Source organism: Endocarpon pusillum (assembly GCF_000464535.1).
Source record: "Endocarpon pusillum Z07020 unplaced genomic scaffold scaffold1575, whole genome shotgun sequence".
Taxonomy (NCBI): Eukaryota; Fungi; Ascomycota; class Eurotiomycetes; order Verrucariales; family Verrucariaceae; genus Endocarpon; species Endocarpon pusillum.
Genome location: NW_006916035.1, coordinates 93,763 through 117,883, shown reverse-complemented (window position 1 = coordinate 117,883; position 24,121 = coordinate 93,763). Strand labels below are relative to the sequence as shown.

At 49.1% G+C, this 24,121-nt stretch overlaps 10 protein-coding genes across 10 annotated transcripts; 4 read left to right on the top strand and 6 right to left on the bottom strand.

Moving 5' to 3' along the window:
* Positions 1 to 2,040: 2,040 nt before the first annotated feature.
* On the top strand, positions 2,041 to 2,904 carry EPUS_05906 (uncharacterized protein; the record flags this gene model as incomplete). The annotated part of the gene is made up of 1 exon (XM_007802284.1): positions 2,041 to 2,904. One exon carries the CDS (start codon positions 2,041 to 2,043, stop codon positions 2,902 to 2,904), a length of 864 nt encoding a protein of 287 aa, XP_007800475.1.
* A 1,646-nt stretch (positions 2,905 to 4,550) lies between these two features.
* Positions 4,551 to 5,597, bottom strand: EPUS_05905 (uncharacterized protein; the record flags this gene model as incomplete). Its single annotated transcript, XM_007802283.1, has 1 exon — positions 4,551 to 5,597. The coding sequence occupies one exon, from the start codon at positions 5,595 to 5,597 to the stop codon at positions 4,551 to 4,553; it is 1,047 nt and encodes a 348-aa protein (XP_007800474.1).
* A 1,765-nt stretch (positions 5,598 to 7,362) lies between these two features.
* On the bottom strand, positions 7,363 to 8,010 carry EPUS_05904 (uncharacterized protein; the record flags this gene model as incomplete). Its single annotated transcript, XM_007802282.1, has 1 exon — positions 7,363 to 8,010. One exon carries the CDS (start codon positions 8,008 to 8,010, stop codon positions 7,363 to 7,365), a length of 648 nt encoding a protein of 215 aa, XP_007800473.1.
* A 2,111-nt stretch (positions 8,011 to 10,121) lies between these two features.
* Positions 10,122 to 10,678, bottom strand: EPUS_05903 (uncharacterized protein; the record flags this gene model as incomplete). The annotated part of the gene is made up of 2 exons (XM_007802281.1): positions 10,122 to 10,241; positions 10,367 to 10,678. The coding sequence occupies 2 exons, from the start codon at positions 10,676 to 10,678 to the stop codon at positions 10,122 to 10,124; spliced, it is 432 nt and encodes a 143-aa protein (XP_007800472.1).
* Positions 10,679 to 11,201: 523 nt separating this feature from the next.
* On the bottom strand, positions 11,202 to 12,560 carry EPUS_05902 (uncharacterized protein; the record flags this gene model as incomplete). The annotated part of the gene is made up of 3 exons (XM_007802280.1): positions 11,202 to 11,722; positions 11,794 to 12,009; positions 12,116 to 12,560. 3 exons carry the CDS (start codon positions 12,558 to 12,560, stop codon positions 11,202 to 11,204), a joined length of 1,182 nt encoding a protein of 393 aa, XP_007800471.1.
* Positions 12,561 to 12,908: 348 nt separating this feature from the next.
* Positions 12,909 to 13,235, top strand: EPUS_05901 (uncharacterized protein; the record flags this gene model as incomplete). The annotated part of the gene is made up of 1 exon (XM_007802279.1): positions 12,909 to 13,235. The coding sequence occupies one exon, from the start codon at positions 12,909 to 12,911 to the stop codon at positions 13,233 to 13,235; it is 327 nt and encodes a 108-aa protein (XP_007800470.1).
* Positions 13,236 to 14,866: 1,631 nt separating this feature from the next.
* Positions 14,867 to 16,111, bottom strand: EPUS_05900 (Serine/threonine-protein phosphatase 2A activator 2; the record flags this gene model as incomplete). Its single annotated transcript, XM_007802278.1, has 1 exon — positions 14,867 to 16,111. One exon carries the CDS (start codon positions 16,109 to 16,111, stop codon positions 14,867 to 14,869), a length of 1,245 nt encoding a protein of 414 aa, XP_007800469.1.
* A 2,916-nt stretch (positions 16,112 to 19,027) lies between these two features.
* On the top strand, positions 19,028 to 20,020 carry EPUS_05899 (uncharacterized protein; the record flags this gene model as incomplete). The annotated part of the gene is made up of 1 exon (XM_007802277.1): positions 19,028 to 20,020. One exon carries the CDS (start codon positions 19,028 to 19,030, stop codon positions 20,018 to 20,020), a length of 993 nt encoding a protein of 330 aa, XP_007800468.1.
* Positions 20,021 to 21,324: 1,304 nt separating this feature from the next.
* EPUS_05898 (uncharacterized protein) lies at positions 21,325 to 22,677 on the bottom strand (the record flags this gene model as incomplete). Its single annotated transcript, XM_007802276.1, has 8 exons — positions 21,325 to 21,468; positions 21,599 to 21,748; positions 21,907 to 21,992; positions 22,051 to 22,129; positions 22,202 to 22,338; positions 22,403 to 22,456; positions 22,515 to 22,551; positions 22,600 to 22,677. The coding sequence occupies 8 exons, from the start codon at positions 22,675 to 22,677 to the stop codon at positions 21,325 to 21,327; spliced, it is 765 nt and encodes a 254-aa protein (XP_007800467.1).
* Positions 22,678 to 23,466: 789 nt separating this feature from the next.
* Positions 23,467 to 24,039, top strand: EPUS_05897 (60S ribosomal protein L22; the record flags this gene model as incomplete). The annotated part of the gene is made up of 4 exons (XM_007802275.1): positions 23,467 to 23,481; positions 23,571 to 23,600; positions 23,660 to 23,856; positions 23,913 to 24,039. 4 exons carry the CDS (start codon positions 23,467 to 23,469, stop codon positions 24,037 to 24,039), a joined length of 369 nt encoding a protein of 122 aa, XP_007800466.1.
* Between the last annotated feature and the right edge of the window lie 82 nt (positions 24,040 to 24,121).

Here is a 24,121-nt window from a genome sequence, read left to right as displayed (position 1 = left end):
CCACCTATCCTGTCCCGCGCTTCATAAATTGTGACTCGAGCACCGCTCCTGATGAGCACATCGGCGCATCTCAACCCTGATATCCCGGCGCCGATGATTGCTATATTGGGAATCTTCCCTCTCGGTCGTATCGCTTGTTGCATCTCGTTGGGATTCTTGTTTAGAGCGGACGAAGAACGATGGCTGCTCCTATCGAGATCATTGTAGACTCGAGACATGAATCGGCGACTCTGTTCACTACTATTAGCATGGTCAGGCATGATGTGACCATTCATGACTAAAGAATCAAAATGTATAAGCAGGTGATACAATATCATGCTCGAAATGGCGAATATAGTTCATAAAAGGTACGGATAGGCTTCTCAACCGCCTGGGTCTGGCGATCATACACCAAGGAAATGGTCTTGAGTTGGCGCAAGGACAAAATGACAACCATTCAGCTCAGCGAGACTCAAAAGATGAAGTCATTATCTGACACAGTGACTAACGCCATTGTTCATATCCCTTCGTGTTGATGAACAGGCAGGCTGATCATAATTTGAGACAGATGACATATTGAATAAAGACACCCGACGTTGGACAGAAGATACCGTTGTGGATCTGGCATATCTTACCCACCATTTTTGTTCTCCCAATGATAGAAAAGGGCGTAGGTAAGACCCACAGGTAGCAGAATATGTAACCATTTCAGCAGGAAAAGAGCATACTTGCACGCATACTATGAGATGCGTGCTTCACCTACCCTTGCTTCGCCACGATAAAGAGTAGACTCGTCTAGGTGAGAAGAAATGCACTGATGTAGGTGTTGTAGACACAAGGAGGATTGAGTGGTCTGAGTCAGTAGCTAAAGGGAAGAGACGTAATGAGATTAAGTTAGAAGACTGCCTGTCTGCCTCTCTGTCCGTCTGTCCGTCTACCTACCATGCTGGTCTCTAGTGATGTCCGTTTGAGTCATCAGATTTCAAGATCTTCTCATTCGGCCTGTGCTGACCAAATGTCCTGGAAGGCAAGTCATCCTTGTTCTACTTAGTACTGACTAGCACCGCCCTTTATTCCCGCCATCTGCTCTACGTAGTTAGTATGCACTACGTAGTACATGCAGAGTCGGTTACACTAATATTAAAGCACCACTAGCACAGGCCACCAAGCTCTAACTAGTGTTAGCAGAAATCATAGCTAGTACGATGGGGCCCCAAGGCCCCTAGACTGTCTAGCAACAGCCCCTCATCCGGACTGCTTCTGAGGCCGCTTCCGCCCTTCATTAAGCTGTCTAGGCTTCAACTCAATCTTACAGTTAGCTAAGCTTTTGCCAGTTGCGTCCTTACTGCGTATATCAACCTTTTGTTTCATACCGACCAAACATCATACTAGCACCAGAAGAGCTAGTTGCATCCACTACGTAATCCCAGCTGGCGTAAATTGAAGTGGTGATGCACGACTCTGTACACCCTCTGTACTCCGTACGTACGATGTAGTACTTGAGTAGTTTCTATCCAACCTCACCACTCACCACGTTCACATCATAATCTATCATGTATGAGTCTCATCAGCACCAACTCTATGATAAGTCTCCTTCGAGCGATTCAGGATGGTGGTCCACATCCCGAAGATAATAGGTGATACGTACAGAATGCTCACTCACTTTGAAACTCGTTTCAAACACCTCGAAAATCTCCACAGTGATGGCCCAACTACAAACATCGTCAACCCTAGGAAATGCTCACATGCACATGGCAATCTTGCTACAAGCTTCTAGGTGCGGCGTCAACCGTTTGACGCTCCCTGCTCTAAGTCTAGTGATAGATCTCACCGGCAGGAAGCCAGCAGAAGTCTTAACGAGGGTCTTGATGAAGCATTATTCCACCGCTGCCATACCTTTTCTGCCCATTTAGTACTCGTTCCTGCAAACAGAAAGAGAGCAACACCGCTTGGGCTGTTGCGGGTCAATATTGACCCTCTTCCAGGATAAAAACGCCCTGGATAACAGCTAATCCCTTAGCACAGATGGGCAACAGCTTCGCTCGCTGTTTTAACAGTAATATGACCGACCGAGCAGAGCGCAGAGCTCCTCAGCCATCACGTCAACGAGTCGGCAGACAGTTTCAGCAAGCAAACTCAGCAGACAGCGCAGTGACATCACTCTCCCGTCCAGAAGCATGGATGATACCCTACCAAGACCAACAAATAAATCCACCGGCCCAAAAAAGAATTGACAGCTTCGCCCTTCAACGCGAAACCATCCAACAAGCCCTCCATCTGATGGCTAGCTATCTCGCCAGCCAAGGCCAGAATATAACAATCATCACTGTCGGCGGCTCAATCAGTGGCCTACTATTAAAAGACCAACTGACACGCAAAAACCTCGATTACCTTGCCACCGACGTAAGCGAAGAGCAACGCAAGATACTCGCAGCCGCAGCCAAATACGCCCGACTGAAATGCAGCCAACCAATACGCGGAGCATGGTTCAGCACCCGTGGCGACGATACCCTCAAGCTCCCCTTCAGCGTCCATAAACGGGTCGTGCTGAGAAGCATCTCCCAAAATGAAATCATCTTCCAAGCACACGGTCTGAAGATTCTCGCTGCGCCCTGGGATTACGCCTTTGTCGCCACTCTGGGTAGGTTGGCCAGTGACCGGTCGCTTGCGCGGCCACATGACCTAGCAGACGCAATTGCCTATCTCCATCGCTATATTGAGGGGTGGTGGGATGGGCCTTTAACTATGAGTCAGGTCGAGTTCTGGGCAAGGTCATACGGCATCCGCGGGGTTGAGACAATGGCCAGGTTCATAGCCACGCGGTATCGAGCTGTGTATGGTCGTGATGGGATTGTGGATTCCCCCCCGACAGGTAGCGCGCATGTCCCTCTAAGGATGCAGATGGCTCCCATCGTCTATACTTAGTCGGCTATAAAGCCGTTGGAGGTGCCGGACAGAAGTTTCCCATCGCTCTGACGGCATAAAATGTTGGTGTCAGTATCTTTGGGATGGAAACAGACTTACCAATACAGGGACACAATGCCCCATTGGATGATTTTGCCTTTGGTCGTTTTCTTTCTCAACTTACACCATAAGTGAGACGAGCACAACGATGGCAAGACAATCTCTCCTCTGCTACCTTGCCAGCTGGACGCTCGCTCCCCTTGCCATCTCTCACGCCTGAGTCCTATTCGGTTCCTTGAACACCACTCCTGCGAGCCTGATATTGCGCCACCAGATCTAGCTAGATGACCAACCCAACTGAACACCCATCCCCACCCATCGACCCTCGGAAAGAATCACAGCCAAAACCAAGGCTGCTAGCACCCACAACGAGCGTCCGTTCCTACCTGGGAGGCAAGACAACATGCCAACCTTCCATCTGGTCGGGTTGTCCAAATATTCAACGCCAGACCAACCTCTCAACAACTCCAGTGAAGGCAATGCAAGGCAGGGCAAGTCTCACACAACCGAACCGTAAACACCAATATCATCAACAACATCTGCACCGCATCATCTCTGGCCAGCTCCCCCGCACCACCTCCTCAGCACCAAACCAACCGGCCAGCAAGAACCCAAACCCTGCCCCCCTCCCCAACGATCTGCAACAAGTAGATCCAGATCCAGATCCAGATCCAGATCCAGAACCACCCCAAGATCCCAAGATATCCAACTCCCCCATCCCTCCATCCCCTCCTCAACCACCACCATAAATCCACCACTCTCCTCTACCCTCCTCTCCTCTCATAACATCCAAGCATCCACACCACCTGCCAGGAGCCACCGGTATCAAACCACGACTCGGACTCCGACCCATCGGACCTTCGACCAACAAACTATTTAGTAGTTCCCGGAACCCGCCGCAGGCCCCATCCCCCAAAACCCCCCAAAAAAGGACGAAAGAAGGTAAGAAAGAAGAGACTCATCCGCCAGCGAGAGGGTGTAGATTCCTACCGTGATGATGGATCGAGTGCACATCTTATTTCGGTGTTGGTTTCAGGGAGCTGGAGAAGGGGGGGATGGGGGAAACGGAAATCCAAGTGGTGGTGGGCAGTAGCCATACTACTACTAACTTACTAATGATATTGATATCTATCACTAAGTTACCAAGCATGCTATTTCCTAATTTAGGAACGGCTGAGAGTCCCCGTGTCGTGTCTGTCTCGGACGATGGTTTGCCATTCAACCAGCCTGCTCCCGGGTCAGGGAACGGCAAAGGAGGGAATCACAATGCCTAGCTAGCCCAAGCGAGTTCAACATGCTTTCCTGCCTTGATTCCCTTGTCTCGTTTCCTGGGTGTAGCAACAATCATCCATGTAAATAAAGCATGAGCCGGATTTGCCGGCCAACCACACTCTTCCTCCAGTGCGGCCTGCTTGGGGGAACCCAGGGCATGGCTGGAACATCCCATCCCCTCCCCTCCCAAACGCCGTAAGATGCTGTGCTGTGCTGTGCTGTATGGTACTGTACTGTATCGCACTGTGCTGAGCTGAGCTGAGCTGAGCACATGCAGAAGGCCTGCATTTCGAAAAAAATCATAAGCCCCAATTCCCTCTCGTCCTGTGATCCCATCACTCCTCTATGACCTCCAAAGAAAAATCACCTCGTCTCTCCGCTCCACAGACAGACCACCTCTTCCGTTTCTCCTTGCCACCGAACCGCATTTCCAGCGAACTTTTCCTCCGGGCATCTCGTCCGTCGGATTCCTCGCCCTCGCCTCCTCCTGCTGCGGCGCGGTTCTTCAGGTACTCTTCCTCCTCGACCCTTGCCGCTTCTTCCGCATCGGGGGTGTCGGGTATGGTTTCGAGGGAGCTGATGGAGGGTGAGCGAGAGCGAAACGACGTGGGTGTGCTGGGCATCGACGAGCCAGAGCCAAAGGAGAAGGCGTGGTGTAGAGGGTAGGGCTCGTTTGCATATCGTTGCGCGTTGAGTAAAGGTGAGCTGCCTCCCGAGATAGGGCTGGCTGTGGCCTTGGGCAGGTTGGGGGTCGAGGACGAGTGGTAGAGCGGACTTGATGACGTTCGTCTGGAGCGGGGGATGGTGTTGTATGCTGATGGAAGTGATGTGTGGCCAAGCTCTCCCTCAGGTGTGGTGGTATGAGCTAGGTTGGTGCTGGCTGATATGTCAAGCTCTGCATGCTCGGGAATATTGGGTTCGATGTAGAGCCCGTTCCATGTAGGACCGCTGGGATATGATTCCTCCATTGCTGATCTTAATGGACTACGTCTGCGACCAGAATGTCCAAGAGGAGATGCAGGTCGGTGCGGACCAGTTGCAGGTGGTATGATGAAGCGACCAGTCGAGTCTACCCCAGGGCTGCTGTGGGCTCGTTGCATGGGAGGTAGCGTGAGAGTGCTGGCAGTGGAGTGAGACCGCAGATGGCCGCGAGACATTGGAGATCGGTTGCGAGGTTTTGGTGTTAGCGGATTCGATAAGTTTACAGTTGTGATGGCGGACAGATCGGGCGATGAGACTGAGTGTGGTGTCTCTGGCCGTGATGGTAAGGCTAAAAATGGAGAGGCTGGAGGAGGAATGCAGTTGTTGTTGTTGAGCTCGAGAGGAGGAGAAGGAGGTAGCTCTATCTCTTCGGGACCCTTCATTCTGGCTTCTGGTGCCATCATGCAACAATGCTGATGGCGCTGCCGAAAGTTTGGGATCTTTGTGAAAGTAAGTTGTACCAACGAGTCATAACTCTTGAAACAGATTCAAGGCGTAACAAATCTTATTCTAAGGTGATTTGGAAGCAATCGTAGGCGTGCGTCCATCCACGTGCCGGGCGATGGGTTGTTTGTGAGTCTGGTGATGGAACATTCCGTCCGTCAAAACAGTTCGGCTTCCAGCCCCATGCCAGTCAAGCTGCAGAATGCAGTGGCCAAGCTATCACCGAGCTCGGAGCTTGTTCTGTGCTGTTTGCTTACCGAACGCGGAGGATTCCGGGGTGTATGAGCTCGATTTGAAACGGGAAAGAGTAGTATCTAGGGTTTCGATGGAGTCACAGCGATAGCAATGCTAGCGAGATGGGGGACTGGCCAGGGGTCCAAAGCTTTTAGTTAAGGGTGGGGAGGCTCCGCTTCGGCGACACCAGGCCTAGCCTCAACTTGTGGGGCTCCTGAGGTAGGGGGAAGCTCAGAGTGCAGAATTCAGGTGCCTAACAAGCCTCCTCAAGGCACCTCACGCATTTCTGAAGCTGCTGCTCCTTCATCCTTCCACAATACCGCGTGGGCTGTGATTTATTTATATCTATTTGATGAACTATAGTCAGACGCAAGTAGAGTGATTTCTAAGCTACAGGTCATCTGCGCTTCATGGAGGGTGTGATCAATGCGTGCGCCCTTCTTCTGTTAGGTCCAGCAGGCCATTTAGCTATGGATAGAGTCACCAAGCATAGCATATGTAAGAAGCATGTGCTCATACCCTACCACTATCGAATGTAGCACCGCATGGGCAGAACTCAATCTCAATCTCATCCCCTACTTAGACTCCTTGATGCGGGCATTGTCCGCGCATGCAGATGGGCCGATTTGATTTGCTTTTCCGTGACACAAATACTTGAACTGTCTAAAAAGGGGTAATTTGAGGGCTGATGATCGAGACTACTACTGTCACAGTCCAACTTCAAGCTGCATTTCAAGGGGAGGCCTGTCCAAACATGTTTCTTGCATTGCATGATCGGCACCACTGGCCACGTTGCTTACATTGCTGCCAGGTACAGTACTTGTTTTACATTCGGAGATCCCAAACCATCATTGGTGCACATCAGCTGTTCCAGTAGTTGTGAACAGAATCGTAGTCATGTAAGTTAAAGCCCACAATAGCCTGCATGTTCCAGCATAACAGGTAAGTCGCTAGGTAACGCCGTTACCCTCCTTAACGATTTGTTTCTCACCGAAGGCCTGAAGCTCCGTCTTAAGTCTGCTTTTGTTGGCACCAGCAACCGCAAGAATCACGCAGCGTGCCACTTCGTACTTAGCAGAGCCGGCTGTCCTTCATTGCCTAGGAGAGACAACTGTCATTCATCCAAAAAAAAGTCAGCTGTTAATGATGAATGAAAATGCAGCATCCTCGGAAAGACCTTGGCGGATGACCTGACATATTGAAATAACTTAAAGCGCGCTGGAGGAGGCCTGCACTATCAAGCCTGCACTTTCATTCGCGTCCTATGTTGTTGCCTGACAGTAGAGCTCTACCTTGCCAGATTGATGTGAACCGCATACCTGAATAATGGATTGAGGCTTCGTCCCGTGGTCGAAATGCTTGCCCGAGCAGTCAAAGATGCTGGGAGGCCGGGTAGCCAACGCTTTGGCTTCTTGAAGAATTTATCTTTCTTCGAGCTTGCGACCTCCAGAAGTGTCGTAACGCCACCTAGGATCACTGATGAAATCGTCAATGTCCAAAACTATTGTTATTCTCTTCGGTGGGCTGACTCCGCCTCCACAACCCATCTCCCTGGTGAACCATCTTGCTGCCTAAAATTGCATCCAGGCTCTCTATCAACCCATCTTTAATGCCTTCCATCGAGACATCTTCGACTTGAAATTCCTGCAAGGAATACTCAACGGAAAGCAAGCGTACTGTGTGACCAACCAGCCCATATGAAGTATTAAACTCCATCCATGCATCAACAAGGTCAATGTGACCCTTCGTTTCCACCAGCTCATCGTCAATGACACTGCTACTGGGATCTGGACAAAGTCTAAAACGAAGATGCTTCAGATTCAACATTTTGCGGATGTTCTTGAGAACATGATCCACGTGATTGTAAAAGGGAAATATCGCCGTATAAGTGAACTTCTCTAGCTTGCTAAGCATGAACGTCAGTCCTGGAGATGGACACAGCAGCATTGCGCTCATCAGAGAAGGCGTCCGACGGAGAAAATATTCGTATTGCGAATATACCTTCAAGCTGGAACCTTCATTGATGGAAAACTCAGTCCATGGTCGAGCAGAAAATAGATCATGGTCGTCATTGAAGGATGTCTGTCGAATAGCAGCTAGTCTCGACTGTCGAAACCGAATGACATGGTAGGGCATGTTGAAAGCCCAACTGTCCACATCGACAATGCTAGTCGAAGCAAACTCTGCAAACACATATGGAGGACAGATGATGGTGAAAGTCAGAGCGGGAATCGTGTTGAGAAGTCGTGCCCACCAGAGTGGATGCAAGATTAGTCGACATGGCTCCGTCATATAAGCTACAATGCTTTTGACATGTGCAGCCAACCCATGTTGATCGACAAAATCCAGAAAAGCTGGAGATTGATTCGGATCGAGACAAACATGGGCGAACAGGCGCTTCAAAGTCAAGGCCCGGATACATTTTGATGCTAACGAAAGGTTCTTCAGATCCGTCTTCGTCGATTTGATAATAGTTAGGTCTGGTCTTTGATGCCAATTCAGTTCAGATGGACATTGGTGGTGTAAGTACTCGAGAACATGGTCGAAGAGCTCATTGGGCAGATCATCTAACGCAAAGGCTCCCCATAAAGGTCTAAAGCGGGCTTTTAATCCTTCATCGGTTGCTGTATCCCTTGGTAGTAAGGATAGTGGATGGTCTCTGGAGGTGCTTTCAACCTTGATCTGCGTCCTGCTTGTGCTTGGGCTGGAGCAATCTGGTTGGGTTATCATGATAACTGCTGCTTATCGAAAACATTGCCCCCAGAATGATGGGACACAACAGTGGCAGATATACCTTGGTCCAAGAAAACATGTCTTGGAAGCCTGAGTCGAAGGCCCCCATGTTTCAGTCTGGATCACTATTACTAGCGAATAATGTTCCTGACTGTGGCTTAGGATTTGAGACAAACAAGGCTCGCTTCGGCTCATCTTCGGCTTTTGGGGCAAAATCGAAGTCTTGGCAGTGGGGAAGTCAAATCTAGGAGAGGGGTAGTTGGCCATTTCATTTTGTTATGGCAATGCTTCAACCATCATCTGGCGAGCCGTGATATCGAAGTGAGGATCTCTAGTCTGACACGATCATATCACACTCGTCCTGGTGTCTTTCTCTCGCGGTGAACAGACGTCCGAGAAACGGGAATTACACACCACCATAAATAGAACGTGGCATAGGCTCATCCACTATGGCTGAAGCTGCACAGGATCAATCCATCCAGGGCAGAATATCGCGCGCACTCCCCTCCACACCGAAAAGCTCTTATAGAAGCGCGTCACCGCCGACTAGAGCTGTGCGCAAGCGTCAACCACACACCAATTGAGAACTCGGACTCGGACCCGAAGAAGATTGTAGACATGCAGCTGACAAGTAGGGGATGTTGTTGTGTTAACGGTTCAAAGGACAATGTAAGTTTAAGTAGTAGGCGTTGAAGGGGCGGGCGTGGGTTCTCGGTGGAGGTTCACGCAGGATACTAGTAGTTGTAGGCATGAAGTTAAGTGATGGATTTCGGGTTGGCAAGTTGAAGTTGGATTGGCTGGTCGCAAGGAGATACGGATTGGCAAAACCAGAGGGGCAGGGGATGTCAGTTCTGCTGAATATGTTGTACATCTTGAACAACATTCATTCGACTGGAGTCAACAGTCTTCATACGCAGGCTAATCTCGAAGTGGAAATAACTCCTGTCATGGTAATTGACTTTCCGGCTTTGACAAACCAGCAATATACCCCATCTGTAAGTCAGTACCATAACTAGCTTCTATCGAGGGAAAAGAGATCGAATCTTCAAAAGCAGTCTTCTCCACTTCCTTGGAAGAGTAGACGATCAGCTTCAGCGATCTCTCCTTCTGCCGACGACGTAGGGCATACACCCTACATACGCAGCGTTTTGGAGAATCCACAGTTCGAGGGGACTGCTACCACTTGCCGGCCCTGGCCAGATATTGCACATGACACAAGGCGACAATCTCCACGCTTCTCCAAGTAGTGGCTCTTGCCATTATTGAGGAATGCCAGTCCGTGGGTAAATAAGTGCGTCCTCCGGGGCTTGCTAAGCATATTTCTAAAAGTTGACCGTTGTACGACTTCTGATCGCAGATTGATTGTCGAGGTCGTAGCCGATTCCTGCTTCTTTGAGTGAGATTAGACCAGAATCCGCCAGCTTGTAACGGGATGGCCATAAGTAATAAGTTACATAGAACTGGTCTTCAATTGCCGCAGCGGTGCTGCTAGAAGCGCACCACGAGGTCCAGTATTATCCAGGGCCGATTCTCGGCATATCATGGTGTTCGCTCAGACCAGAAAGATAACGGTTCAGTTCCTCGACGCGTTGTTTGTGTGTCTTGACACCCTCACGTTTGAGACGATCATCAAGCTGTGAAACCAATCCTTTGTCAGCACCACAGCCCTGGATTTTTAGAAGCGGGATGCTCATGGTAGAAGAGGATGCGCGAGACCAGCTTTGTGGAGGTACACAGGGATAGATAGCGACAGACATACCCTCTTTCGCCTCTGCTCATCATACTTCCTCTCCGCTTCCGTCTTGACCCTAACACCCAGCTCTGGGTCCTCTGCATCATCATCCCTCAGTTCTTCAGACTTTCCCTTTTTCTTCTTCTCTTCCCTGCGTATCTCCAGATCCTCCTCCTCCAGCTTCTTTAATATGACCGAATTATCATCGACGGTGTCCCCCGAGGATTTCTCGTCTTTGGAAGTTTTGTTCTTTCTCTTCTTAGTTATTCTCGAGTCCTTGACGCCTTTGAGTTTGAGTTTTCCTGTCGAGGGTGTGGAGGTGTAATCTTCGGATGGCATTTCTGTAAGTGGGCTGACATCGAACAAGGAGAGGAGGGCCACAGGCTCAATCTATGACGGGCTCATGTGGATGCCATGTAAATTAGACTATCTGAGGTCCGCCTGCGCTGACGCTGGAAATGTAATCGAATAAGAGGTGTGATCAGGGAACGGTTAGATACAAGAGATTCTCCGAATTGACCGGCTGCGCTAAGCAGATGACGGCTTTTGGAAGTAGAGCCTTCGAATTGTGAGCAATTACTTTCTGATATTCTCGCGTCTGGATGCTTAAGGATCAACGCGAGGCAGCCAAGGAGAAAAGGAGAAAAGGAGAAAAGGAAAGAAATTATCTAAGCTAAAGTAGCTACTCATATGGCCTTAATGGGCACCCCAGCATATCAGAGCGAGAACCAGTTGAGCTCAACACACTGTGACATGATCAGATCGATCCCATCTCTGGAACATTCTGATGACCAGCAGTTCACATGGAGTGCACGCGAGGATTGTCACCAGGCGCAACGATCCTCCAACTCTGACTGACCACCTAACAAAACTCCTTCTCAACTTTCTCATCGACCAAGCTTGGCGCAACCGAACTGGTTGTATCATCTTCCACACTCTTCCACGTCTTCTCACCCTTTTCGTTAAAGATTCTGAAATCTCGCTCCCTATTCAATATCTCCTTTCTAGCGCTTATCCACCCCTTCGATCCTCGAGAACTGGCGTACGTCTTCTTCTCATCCTTTCTCTTCTTTTTCTCCTCCTCGGCCTTCAACCAGTCGGCCTCCGGTATGAATTTTTGCTTCTCACTCCTCCTTACACTAATCTTGTCCCCGAACCAATGTACCCCTCTGCCAAGTCCCATGGTCACATGCCCAACGCCCCTAATGGTCGCGCCCGTTGCTCGTAATGGAGAAAGGAGTATTTTCCTCCCAATAGGTTCGTGCAAAGCGACCATGGGCATGCGGGGAAGGACTTTGCGGTCGCCGGGTCTGAGACCGAGGACCCAGTCCCACGTGTGCTGGCAGGCAGGCCCACGGTAATTGAAGTAGAATCTGGCCTCTCCTGTAGGTTATCGCCTTAGCAAGACCCCAATTCTGACAATTGTCACATCGCTGAGGGTTTTCTTCGCTCACCAGATCGATCGACAACCTTCCACGTCAATGTGTTTGGTTCGGTCAACTCAGGTTTGGATGCTATGAGAGCGACGAATTGAAGCTTAGCATCTTTGCGGTGCTTGCAGGCGTCCTTCAGGGCGCAGTATTTGTAGTCCTTATAAACTACCGGGTCGATCTCGAGCATTTCCGATATAGGAATAAGATGGAGGGTTTCCCGGACGCTCAGGACGGTGACTGTGCAAAGATCAAGCGTGTCAGCTTAGGGCTGAGAGCAAAGGATGTAAGGTGGTGAAAGCGGCACGGATCTACAAATGGAGGCCGGAAAGCTTTGGATACTTACAAAGCCATTTGACGATCTTCTTGGAAATTTCTTCGACTGGAGCCCCATCAACGTTGATGGTGAGATGGTTGACAGGCCAATCATCCGCGTTTACAGCTTGGAAGTCCTGGAAAGTGGCATCATTGCAGAGATTGACACAAGCTGTATTGCAACCTTGACTCAGAGCTCGGACCTGAAAGGTTCTCGCTGTGTCTACCACCTCACCCGGAGCGGTAGACGAGTTGGCCCAGATAGTGATGGCATGGTATTCTTGTGGTTTATTGACGGGGGTCATGAGGTCTGGGCCCCAGTAGACGCTGGAATGAGGGATGAGTGAGCACACAGCGTCAGCGTAGACAGTCGAGACGTCTACAGAGTTGTTGATCAAGATCCATGGAGCAAGTGGCAGGCCACTGTCAATCTTTCGAGGGGCTTGCCTCTGTGTTGGTTTTGTTTTTGGGCACATATTTGACGTTCTTTGTAAGAAACGTTAAGCCAAGTTCAGAACAGGAATAGCACTTGCTTGTAGAGCTTCAAGACACCTTGCAAAGGCGTGAAATGAGGTAGCAAACAAAAGTTGACAGCCGGTGTCTCAGGGTAACAAGAAAAGGTGGGAGAGTGTAGATAATAGTGAATGAGGCTTCAATCAAAGATATAGCATCATGAAGGAGGGGCAGTTTACTCCTTCGAGGTGTGTTGATAGAAGAAGGTGAATGGCCATACCAAAGCCACTGTTACCACGAGGTGGTACAAGGCACATCTGTAGGCAGAGTGGAGCCTGTTGGACCTCAGGAAGTCAAGCTCAAGAGCTACAATGCCCCGCTCACGGCCTGAAAGCAAGCGGCTCGAATTTGGCCGCCTCAGCCTGGTCAGAGGGGAGGCTGCATACGAAGAGGTGTTTGTCTCGTGGGAAGGTGGCCCTTGGAGGACTGAGAAAGCTGTAGGTGACTCCCAAGGAGCAACCAGTAACTCCATATTCCCTAGCTTCATGCAAAGGCAGAGTCCAGGCCAGGCAGAATTCCTCAGCCGAGCCAACCAAGATATTTACAGGGCACCCGGTCATACTTTTGAGAATAACCCCACTTTCACACCAAAAGGGGCTCTTTTCATTCCTCAGAAACAGCTTTATGCAAGAACATGATCGTTAATACTAATAAAAAATTATCTTACGCTTATTCTGATATCAGAGTCAATTACTTTGACATATTATAGTAAGAGCTTCATGAGTAAGAGTCTAATCTATCAAAATTTGACTTATCTTATATATCATTAAAAAGTTTAGAATTTTTCATAGATTTTAGTTTGCATCTAAGTCACATTATATTCTTAAATGTAGAAAAAAGTTTGATATACAAGAGATAGTTAGATGTTATAAAATTCTATTCATGTAGAAAATATCGAAAAGAGTTGTCACCTAGCAAATACCGTTGCATTGATTGAAAAGTGTGTCTTTTGGTGTGAAAGTGGGTTATTCATGAACCTTTGGGCTAGCATTTTAGCCAAGAGAAATTCGGTCCTTAAACTTAATATGAGAACTTCATTCCTAAGTGATAGTACAGGATTTACACATAGGAACATCAGTAGCATTCGCCATGCAGAGAGCAGCTGATGTGATGTGGACGATTGCAGTCTACCAGGCTCAGTTGTAACAACATATGATAACAGAAGCTTGAATAGAAGAGATGCAAATATGTAGGCGTGCTTGGGTTGCGGGGTGCCTTAAGCAAAGAAGGCGGCACTGACTGTTCATCTAGCAACAGTTCAATGAATATTCACCCTCGACCTCTCCATCAGGCAAGATTCATAGCTCAGAAGCTCCGATATTAAGCCCATCCATCACCACCCGACTTGCAGCGAGATTCCAAAGCTAGCAGGATCAGTTTTTCTTCGCCCTGGCATCCTCGAATCGCCCTATGCATTCATCACAGAACCGAGATGCAACATGAATGTGTACTATCGGGTAGGGAGGTGGACAGTTCTGCCCGCAATTGATAAGTCCTCGATTGACCGTTACATGATTCATGCAATCATAAACAGTGCACACAGCGTGTGCGATTCCAATTTTGCACATCTCTTCTTTCTGTCTGGTCAACGTCGAGCGATAATCTCGCGAGCAAAGGAGTGTAGTCCTCGAATTTCGAAGGCGCTCTACCGACCTGGTGGTGAGGACGCTTGACTGATGATGGTGGCTGTGAAAGAATGGTTGGAAATGGTTGCAACACAACGGATGGCCTTGTCATATACGAATTGCCGAGTTTTGCTTGAAGGTTTGTGCAGGCGCAGCTGAGACCTTTTCAACATTATATAGAAGTGGTGCTGGAGGTAAGTCACAGCCCAAACGACTGCGCCTGTGACTTTCAGACCGGCGTTTGTCCTCAAGGGTTGCGTCACCGTTCGCCGATAGCTCAATGATTCCTATGCTGAGCAAACTGCTGAATGTCAAACAGTAAACGACTGCATGTATCAGATTGGTGTTTCCTTCCAGGACCCAAGTCGTAGGGCGTAAGTATTTTTCTCACATTACTTCTGAGGCCCCGAAATCGTGCAGTTGGTTTCGTACAGCTCGAGAGGACGCTGAGCTGAGTGAATGGTTGACTAAGCAGGGCATCCATGCACCAACCACGCAGCGGCCGTTCAAGCTCATACAGTGTGTCTTTGAGGTATAGGCCGGCGTCACTCTCCTTCCATGGAAGCTATGGTTATCAAGATAAGCTGTCAAGTGAAATCATCGGAATCAATAAACCACAGCTTGCTCACGAAACCGCTAGCATATCAATCAAATGGAATTGGTCTCAATTCTCCACCACCGATTCTCTTCCTCATCTCCTCACCAGCAGCAACGGTGCTTGGGACTTTGATGCCACAGCAGTCTCCCCAATAATCTGCTTCGTGTCCGTGTTCTTGAAGGTGCTTGATCCTTTCATCCTGCTCTTCAGTTGTGCATTCTCCCATTCCTTTGGCTGCAGGGACAAGGCCCCCAAACAAGAAATGCTGCATGATAGGCAGCTTTCCAAGCACTTCCTTCACAAACATCCTCTTCATGCCTCCTTCAACCTTGAGCCAACTTTTGGCGCCGGAGATATCGTCTAGCATGGGGCTATGCCATCGGAGTCCTTTTACAGTTTTGACGCTGTCAACCCATCTGACTTGATCCAAATAGAGGTATTGATCACCTTCTTCATCTAGGATAACGTTGTTGTGGATCGCCTTTGGTGTGATGTAAGGATGGCCTATCAACTGACTCGCGCCAAATAGGAAGGGTAAGAAATGGTAATCATCCAGTCCCCACACTCCATGACTGCCCGCAGGCTCCAGGTAATATGTCGTTTGTATCCTGCGCATCACTTGAAGGTATTGGACAAAAATCACTAGGACCAGAGCAGGGAAGTCCGGCTTTTGTAGATGTCCTAACTTGTAGAGGCACAAAAGCCACATCATGAAGTTGAGCTCGTGGCCAGATCCATAGTCCAACCGCTCCCTTGAGCCAAAAGAGTTCATGAGGTACACACGCAGCTCATTGATCGCTCTATTGTCAGTTATCTCTAGACTCGATGGGTACGTCGACGAGGAATATATGACAAGGTCATCATGGAAGCCGCGAAAGGCTGGATTGCCAAAGCGGGAGCCAGTATCTTCTGGCGGATTAACATCAATGGACTTCTCGATAGAGGTCAAAACAGAACTGATTCGCGTGATTGTGGCAGACAGCTTTTTTCTATCCACATAGGCCAACGATCTGGACTTTACGCTGTCTGATAGAGTAAAGATCCATGAGAGGATAAGATCGTAACTTTGAGATAAGAGGAAGGTCGCATGATCCTTAGATGACAAGATTCGTCGTCTTGGTTTCTCGAATTTTATCGATCCAAGCTCAGGATGAGGCGGAAGTGGTGGAGCTTCTGGAACAGGATCTCTGTTTTCTGTTGATGTCCTGCAGCGATTTCGTGGAATAAGCTTCGGTATCATCGTCGCTGCACGATCTTTCTGGTCATCGAAGGGCGCCGCTGGTGTCGCCATAGTTTCGTGGATATTAAGTTGTTATAGAGGATTTCAGAGGGTAGAGCGAACAACAAAACGACATCGAGTTCAACCCGATTACATCTGGGGGTGGCGCCGCTTTACACTCGCGCTGTCACGCCGTCTTTCATAACAATTACGTAAGAAAGAATGTTATTAAAAATGGTTTATAGTGGCGATGATGCTCGAGTTTCATCGTATGTGGAGTGTGATATATCACTTGTGTTGGACCAGAATGACCGCGGCCCTGGGAGGACTATAAACTAGCTTATGTCTGACAACTTGTCTTACAGAAGAGGGCGGACAGTACGATATTCCCAGAGAAAATGAGTATGTGACTCTTGTAGCGGTCACTAGCAAATGCCTCGCCACGAATCGGAATACTTCAAGGTAGCTACGGTCAAGATATTGCCGCGAGGTTTGTAAGACAGCCTGTTCTGGCGCCATCTTAAAAAGCGGGCTGTAACTGTCCATACAAGTGCTGTTCACCTTGATAACAGGCACCTCATTGCTCACAAACTCGAGTAGCTCCTGTCGCAACGTCGTCCCATCTAAATCCCGTACGGATCCCACAGCTGAGACTTCTGGTGCTGAGTTATTGCCGTGCTCTCTGCTCCAAGTACATACATAGGCTTGCCGTCCATGCCCGTCCCTCCGTAGTCTTTGTCCAAAGTGTCTTCCCGATCATTGGCATTCCTCGCCCTTGTTCCGAGTTTCTTCTCCCGCTGCAACTTCTAGGCCTAGAAAGCTACACCAGCGAGTAAAAGTGCCCCTAAAGTTGCTGAAATCGCAATCCTCGCCTTTCCACCTGCGCTCATATTTCCAGCAAATCTAGTAGGCGTCGCAGCAGGCAGCGAAGCAGGTGTTCTGCTGTTTGCAGGGATATTCTTTGCGCGGATACACGTCATGTATTTCCCACCCTTATTCGTGCTGGCCGGACAGGAATTATTTGCTTCTGGCATGAGCACCGTCATGATTGGCCACACAATGTTGAACGAGGTTGTCGTAGGCGAAGACTGGAGATGTATAATCAAATTCATAACGGGAGACAAGCGGTGAACTTAACATACCACTAAAATCTGTGATGCGGGCCTGTTGATCGAGGTATATATCCTGCTTTCAGCAGGTAACGATGTATTGCTGATAAGCACTGGAGAGGACCAGAAACGAAATAGCCACACGTCTAGTAGCAATGAGAATCTTACCCAAGACGTTGGCGCTTTGCTAGGTCTGAATTCCATCGTCAAGGTATGGTTGGAACTCAACTGGGAACCTGTTGCTTGGCGATTCTCCTTCCCCCAGGCCAAGGGGGACTTGCTGGTAGACTGGAAAGAGGATAGGAGGCTTTTAAATCAGCATATGACTCCGGCAGGTATCAAGCGGCTGGTAGGAAATGGTCTTACTGCCAGATTGCTATAAGGTCCAACCGTAGAGCTCAAGGTCAGATATCATGTATTTAATGCTGCTCTCCTCGTCAATGCTGTCACACACTCCTCGGGGTAAGTCTGATGGCCAGCAGTCTCATCATTCTGTCCTCGTCGGATGGTATTGGCTGGCAGGCCCTTGAAAACATAGGCGCATGCACTGAAGGCATTTTAGTATTCACTCAAGCACAGTTCAACGTATGGATCCAACTAGAGGTTTGTTGTAGCGTCTGGGGAATTTGTAGTAGCATTGCTAATGGCAGTACCAATTGTGTTGGTGATGTAATTGGTTTTGATATCGACGTACCACTGGCTAACTTAGTTGAAGCTGGGTCAGATCGATATTGGCCCTCCTGTGGCATTGGCATCAGGGAGAAGAAAAGGGCCTGTATATTGTGCGGGGCCGAACGGATGGGGTACAGCAGCGACAGTGAAATCCAAAAATGCGATGACAGTCAACAGCGCCAAATTTCGGAAGACTTGACCAAATATGCAGTACTCCATCGTACCAAACCAAGTACCAATGGATTTTGCGTGGCGTTATGGGTCAGAAAGAGAGGAGATGAGAATGGTAGATGAGACAGTATTGGTAAGATTATCTCCATAGATCTCTTCCCAATATGATGGGGCCTTGACATAACTATTGTCAGTTCGAGGCGTAGCGGCTTCTCTCCATGGGATACAACTTTCACCCTAACCCGTCACTACGACATGTAGCTAGGGGGATCAGTAGCTGAAAGAGATCGCATCGTGAATATTTCTTATTGTTGAAGATTATCTCGCATCGCGTAGTAGAATACTTGATCGTATTCAGTGGAATAGACGGTCTGACTCCAGCGTCCCGCTCAAGAGTTTTTCATGTACAATACGGAATGAGAGAGTAGAGTACTACATCAATTAGCGTAGACGAGTGTGAAGTCTTGCGAGCTATTTCAGATGTTCTGCGAGTACTAAAACAGCGGTCAGGAGCCAACCGATCACCAGCTGCGCTGTTGTACAACAAAAAGGTGGATGGCTGCCTTCGGCTCAATGCTAAGTATCCTGGGGGCATAAATGCTCCGGCTGGCCTCAAGGATCTTCGGTCCGCACCCGTACTCCGTTCCAGAGATGAAGTGTAGAGACTGGAGGAAGCGGACGAGCTTGATTCAATACCTATGGTCCTTCTTCCTTGGGGTAAAAGACGAAGGGGGAGGGTGGGTTTAATTGACTATCTCCAGGGAGTGTCCAGCTCCACATCAGCCATCCCCTGTAGAAACGAATTGGAAGCTAGTCATCTTCGCATGATATTAGACCATCTGCAGTGCCAGGAACAATCTACGTCTGATTATCACGCCACCAAAGCAAGGATAAACATCATGCAACAGCCGGACTTGGTAAAGGTGCTCTGCTTGGAGCTCTCATAATGTCCAGCAATGCTGCAATGCCATTCCCAAGGTAATTTGTCTCCCCTTAGAAGACTGTTGGAGAAGGACATCGCTTGCTAATCCACCTCATGGCCTCTGCTATGCCAGAAAGCAGCGCCTATGGTCGTGAGTACTCGCTAACGCGGGGCCTTAGTGGAAGCAACCTCTCACCAAGACAAGCCTCTCCAGGACAAGCCTCTCCAGGACATCAGCGCACCATCTCCTTCTCCGAAGAAAGTCACCCCAATCGCTCTCAACATTCGACATCTATAAGTGGTCCGTGCAATCACGAATCAGTTGCTGGCTCTGCGACGGGCGCAGCGCTGGTTGGTGGTCGAGACTACGACAGAGACCAGAACGAGCAAAGCAGTCCTTCTCCGCCAGATCGCCCTTCCTCAAGTTCTTCTGCATCAGAACCCTCCGAAGAATTAAAGCAGCCATGGTACCGCCAAATCGCCGCCAGCTACCGCTCCATTTCCCTCGAGAACAAAGGCTCCGTGGCTCGAGACCACCTAGCGCTCGAGCGCACCTTCCTCGCCTGGCTCAGAACGTCCCTAGCATTCGCCAGCATCGGCATCGCCATCACACAGCTCTTTCGCCTGAACACCAGTTTGGCGGCAGGTAGACAGCAGCGAAGAAGGGACCTAGACCATCTCATGCTGAGGCGCAAAGAAGCATCTCTCCCTTTAAGTCCTTTGATGGGCGCAAGCCTGACTCCGGATATCTACTCGCACATCCAAACCGTCCTCCAAGAGCAATCCTACCCCATATACAGTCCCTCCGATAACAGCGCCTCCACCGTCCTCGACCAGCTCCTTCTGGAACCCACAGAGTTCGACTCCAACGCCGCCGCCCGCCTACGGCATCTGGGTAAACCGCTTGGCGCAACATTTCTGGGGATCAGCATCATGATCCTCTTCATTGGATTTCACAGATATTTTGAGAGCCAGCATTGGATTATCAGGGGCCAGTTTCCAGCCAGCAGGGGCAGTGTGGCGCTTACGGGGTTCGTTGCCGTGGCGCTTATTATTGCAAGTTTGGTGGTTGTGCTGGTAGTGGCGCCGGCGTCTTATAATAAATAATGGGATGTAAACAAAAAGAGGCAGTCGGGGAGCATAATAGAACGGGTGCTGATAATGCGGCATTGCGTTACTGCATCGAACCCGCGTCGACGGCATTACTCGGGCGTCTGTTGCCTTGCCCGTGGCCAGAATATCTCTACCGCAGCTCGCAAAGGCTCACCACGTTCCTGCCAGCTTCAAATAAGACGATGGCTTCTCCAGAATACATAAATCAGACCCCCAGAAGAACAGAAAACAAAAGTTCAACACATTCCAAACATCACACGATCTTCTCGCCCGCTAGCCTTTCCAGCTCGACCCAGTGGGTTCACTAGTTATTAGCGATCGCGATAGAGCGGCCAATAGTACGGTATCGGAAAAGCGAAGAGAAGACACAGGCAGAACCCGCATGCTGTGCGAATACAGTCCGTCTTCGCAAGCTCCAATATATTCCCATGAAAACCCTCCCATAATACATAAAGAGGTCAACAATTCGATATACGAAAAGCAACCGGACCATGTCTAGATGGCAGTGGATATCTAATCGTGAGGCTAGGAATTGTGCGGCCATGTCTGCGGAGAAAAAGTTTCTACAACCAGGTTTTGGAAAGATGGGGATGGTGTGGCATAGTATTGATCCGGGCACATAGGAAGAAAAGGAAAACTGGACGTACTCCGGGATTACAATAAAGAGTGTATTCACCTTGAGGCTCACTCAGTCCGTGGTTGCAAGCTGAGAGACTTGGTTTTGGTGATTCTCATTTATTATTTAGAGCTCCGATTCATTCATTGATTCTTATCCACTGATGTAGCTGAACTAGCTGTACATGAAGCAAGGCCATGGCGATTGCCAAATCTCTTTATGTACTCTCTTCCACTTTTGGGCAGATGAGACAGGCTCGTGTGGGATAGATCAGAGTTTCCCGCGCTACGTTCACAGCGCAGCCCGTAGGGTAAAGCAGAGCAAGGCTGTGATCCGAGGCTCAAGTCCAGGAGCGTCAACCTTAGGCTTTTGTACCATTTTGTGTGGGACGAGCAAGAGGCAGAGGCTTTTACTCGGTAGTATGATATCCATTCTCGAAGCAATGTTGGTGAAGGGATGGAATTAGCATTGCAGATGTGATGGCACATCTACGTTTTCCGTCATTCGAAAAGTATCCCAAGGTCGAATCGCCGTCGTTGGTGTCATTGTAGTAGTGCCGTACCCGTCTCAGCTTGGGGGAAAGCAAAGTCGGCAAGGGCGCAGTACGTTGATGCCCTTTGCTGTCTCATGCAACGTATGTTGCATCTTGATGACGATTGGGCCAGACATCCCGCGCTCAGCCCTACAAGGAGACCTCACTGTCCATGTCAGACGCAGGAGCGCCAGCTCCTCCTTTCGCCTCTGCCGGCGTGTCGTCCGATCTCGTTTGTTTTGGCAGCAATCCCCTCAGGCTCAGGTCGTACACCACATCCTCGACTTTCTTGACCTACATAGCCAAGACAAACACGGTTAGCCAACTAGGCCTCAGCATCCTCCATGTACATAACTCCTTCAGGTTTCCGAGGCCTGTAGAAAGTATGGCAAGAGGAGTTGTAGATGGAGATGGGTAGTCTTACAGCGTACTTAATGCCGTCGCTCCTCCTGCGCAGGGTATCATTCTTGAGGTTGAGAAGCTGGAAGCCGGCGTGGATGTCTTTGATGAACTTGCTGATTTGAAGGGGGCGGGAGAAGTCGCCAAGGGTTACGGCATTGGGAGCGAGGCGGGTCTGGGATACTATGTTAGTGCTGGTATTGAAGTCTGATAGCGGTTGTAGCTGTGATGAGATAGACAGAGAGGAGATAGGGTGGTGAGAATCTGGCTGAATAGCATTCGAAATACAGGAAGGCTTGATTTGAAGAGACAGTGGGAATAGAGCAGACGAACCAGCTCATCTATCGTACTCGTCAATGCCAGAAGATATTCCTCGATCGTGAGGTGAAAAATGTCCCGATCTTTGACGTTGATTGGAACTGCCAGGGCTCGTTAGCTCCTGGCCACCATTCTTGGTCATGGAGCGGCACGACTGACCTCCCAGCTCATTGCCGACCTGCTCAATAGTCTCAAGCTCCTGATGTGCGAGCCAGTGCCTCAGCTGGAGACAAAAGATCTGGGAACAAAATGTTAGCTGGCCATTGGCAGCGGAGCAGAAGAATTGTTGAATAAATCATCCCTGGCTTACCAGGTTCTGCATCTCTCGTGTCCATAGATTGTTCCATTTGTAGAAGGGATGTTTTGATGCAATGTCTGACAGAATTTTGACAAGGTGAATTTGCGTCAAGATGGACTTCTCGCATGGTTGAAATACAGCGGGTCCTACTGTGAACCGGCGCCTTGGTCAGAACTCTTCGCATCAACGGCCAGGCATAGAAGCATAACCTACACTGGCCTGTAGGGGTGTTGTGGATGCGTGATAAAATGGACTGTGTGACTCGGCCTGGTGAATGTCAGAACCCAGGATATGATGGGATTGGGGTCGTCTGCTGCTGGCGGACCTTGCTTCTCTAGCTGTTGGATGATGTCTTTGAGTTCCTGAGACGGCTCAGCTATGTGAAACTACGACGGAAGGATTCCATCTACATCTTTGATTCTACCTTCTTCATCGATTTTGGCCTGAAGATGCTCGAAGATAGCTGGGTCGATATTGCTGGCTGCCATACTCTATGAGTCACGAACTTAGGATGATGTTTACTGGAATATGTAAAAGTTTGATACTGAGTAGATATCATGCTATGGAGCATGAGCATGATGAAAATCTGGCACAAAGCTCAGGCAGTATGCAAGCATCCGTGAAATTTATCCCAAGAGGGCAGCGATGAGGTGTACCATCAGCAGCATTAAAATAGTGGGAAGGATGGATCGAAAGGATGGATGGAAAGTCAAAGCTCTTCTCCAAGTCTTGAGACCAGCCCAAGAAATGATGAAAAGATGATGGTGATTCGCATCACAAGGCGACAGTGTAAGGCCTCGGACACGGTGCCAGAAATCCATTGCGCAAGCACAGAGGGATTTGACCAGCGAGATCCAAAAATGAGATTAATCAATGTTTTGTTCCTTAGAACAATTTCAGAGATTAAACTGAAAAGAACAGATACTACACTTGATCTAAGCCAAAAGGCAAAGAGAGCTGGAGAAAAAAGAAAAGAAGAGGAAGAAGTGGTGGAGGAGGCAGATATTTGTACTTTGGCGACTGGCGCTACTGGACGCTAGTGCCACTAGCACGGCCTTGGCGCTAGGCAGCAGCCAAATTTACGCCAAGGCCAAAATGTGCGGCCCGCATTACTAGTATTCAAGTTGATTGTGGGAGCTCACAAGCCCTAATTTCGAAAATAGATTGATCCGTAGCTATCAGCCAGTTTGTGAGAAACAACTCACCCCAACAGGCATTGCACTTCAACTCTACAGGCGCAGGATATTCATCTCTTTGCGACCGGATCCATCAAGGAAATGGCTCCAGCTACAGTACGTACATCGCTTTGCTGTTGGTCAGTCATTGCCATTGGTATTACTGGCCTCATGAGCAATAGGCTAAGAATATCGTGAATGTATAGAAAGGCAAGCCTGCAAAGGTGACCAAGAAGGTAATGTTCTGGTACTTCCATCGCACTAGAGTTGTCTGGACTGATCAGCGGACATTCAGTACACCATCAATTGCTCCCAACCAGTCAGCGACAAAATCTTCGATCTGTCAGCCTTCGAAAAATTCCTCCACGACAAGATCAAGGTCGAAAACCGTGTGGGGAATCTCGGCGACTCAGTCACGATTGCGCAGGTTGGAGATGGAAAGATTGAAGTTGTAGCGCATATTCCTTTCAGTGGACGCTACTTGAAGTACTTGTAGGGTCAAGACCCAAGCAAAGCGGAATGCTAGATGGCTGACAGAGTTTGGACAGGACAAAGAAGTTTCTCAAGAAGCAACAACTGCGAGACTGGTTGCGGGTCGTCTCCACAAGCAAGGGGGTCTACGAATTGAGGTTCTTTAACGTGGTCGATGAGGATGGCGAGGACGATGATGAATAGGAGGGATCTTGAAGACGGAATAAAAATTCCAAGGCTAGAATGTCTACTGGCGTACATCTTGCGCTCTCCGGAAATACCGTAG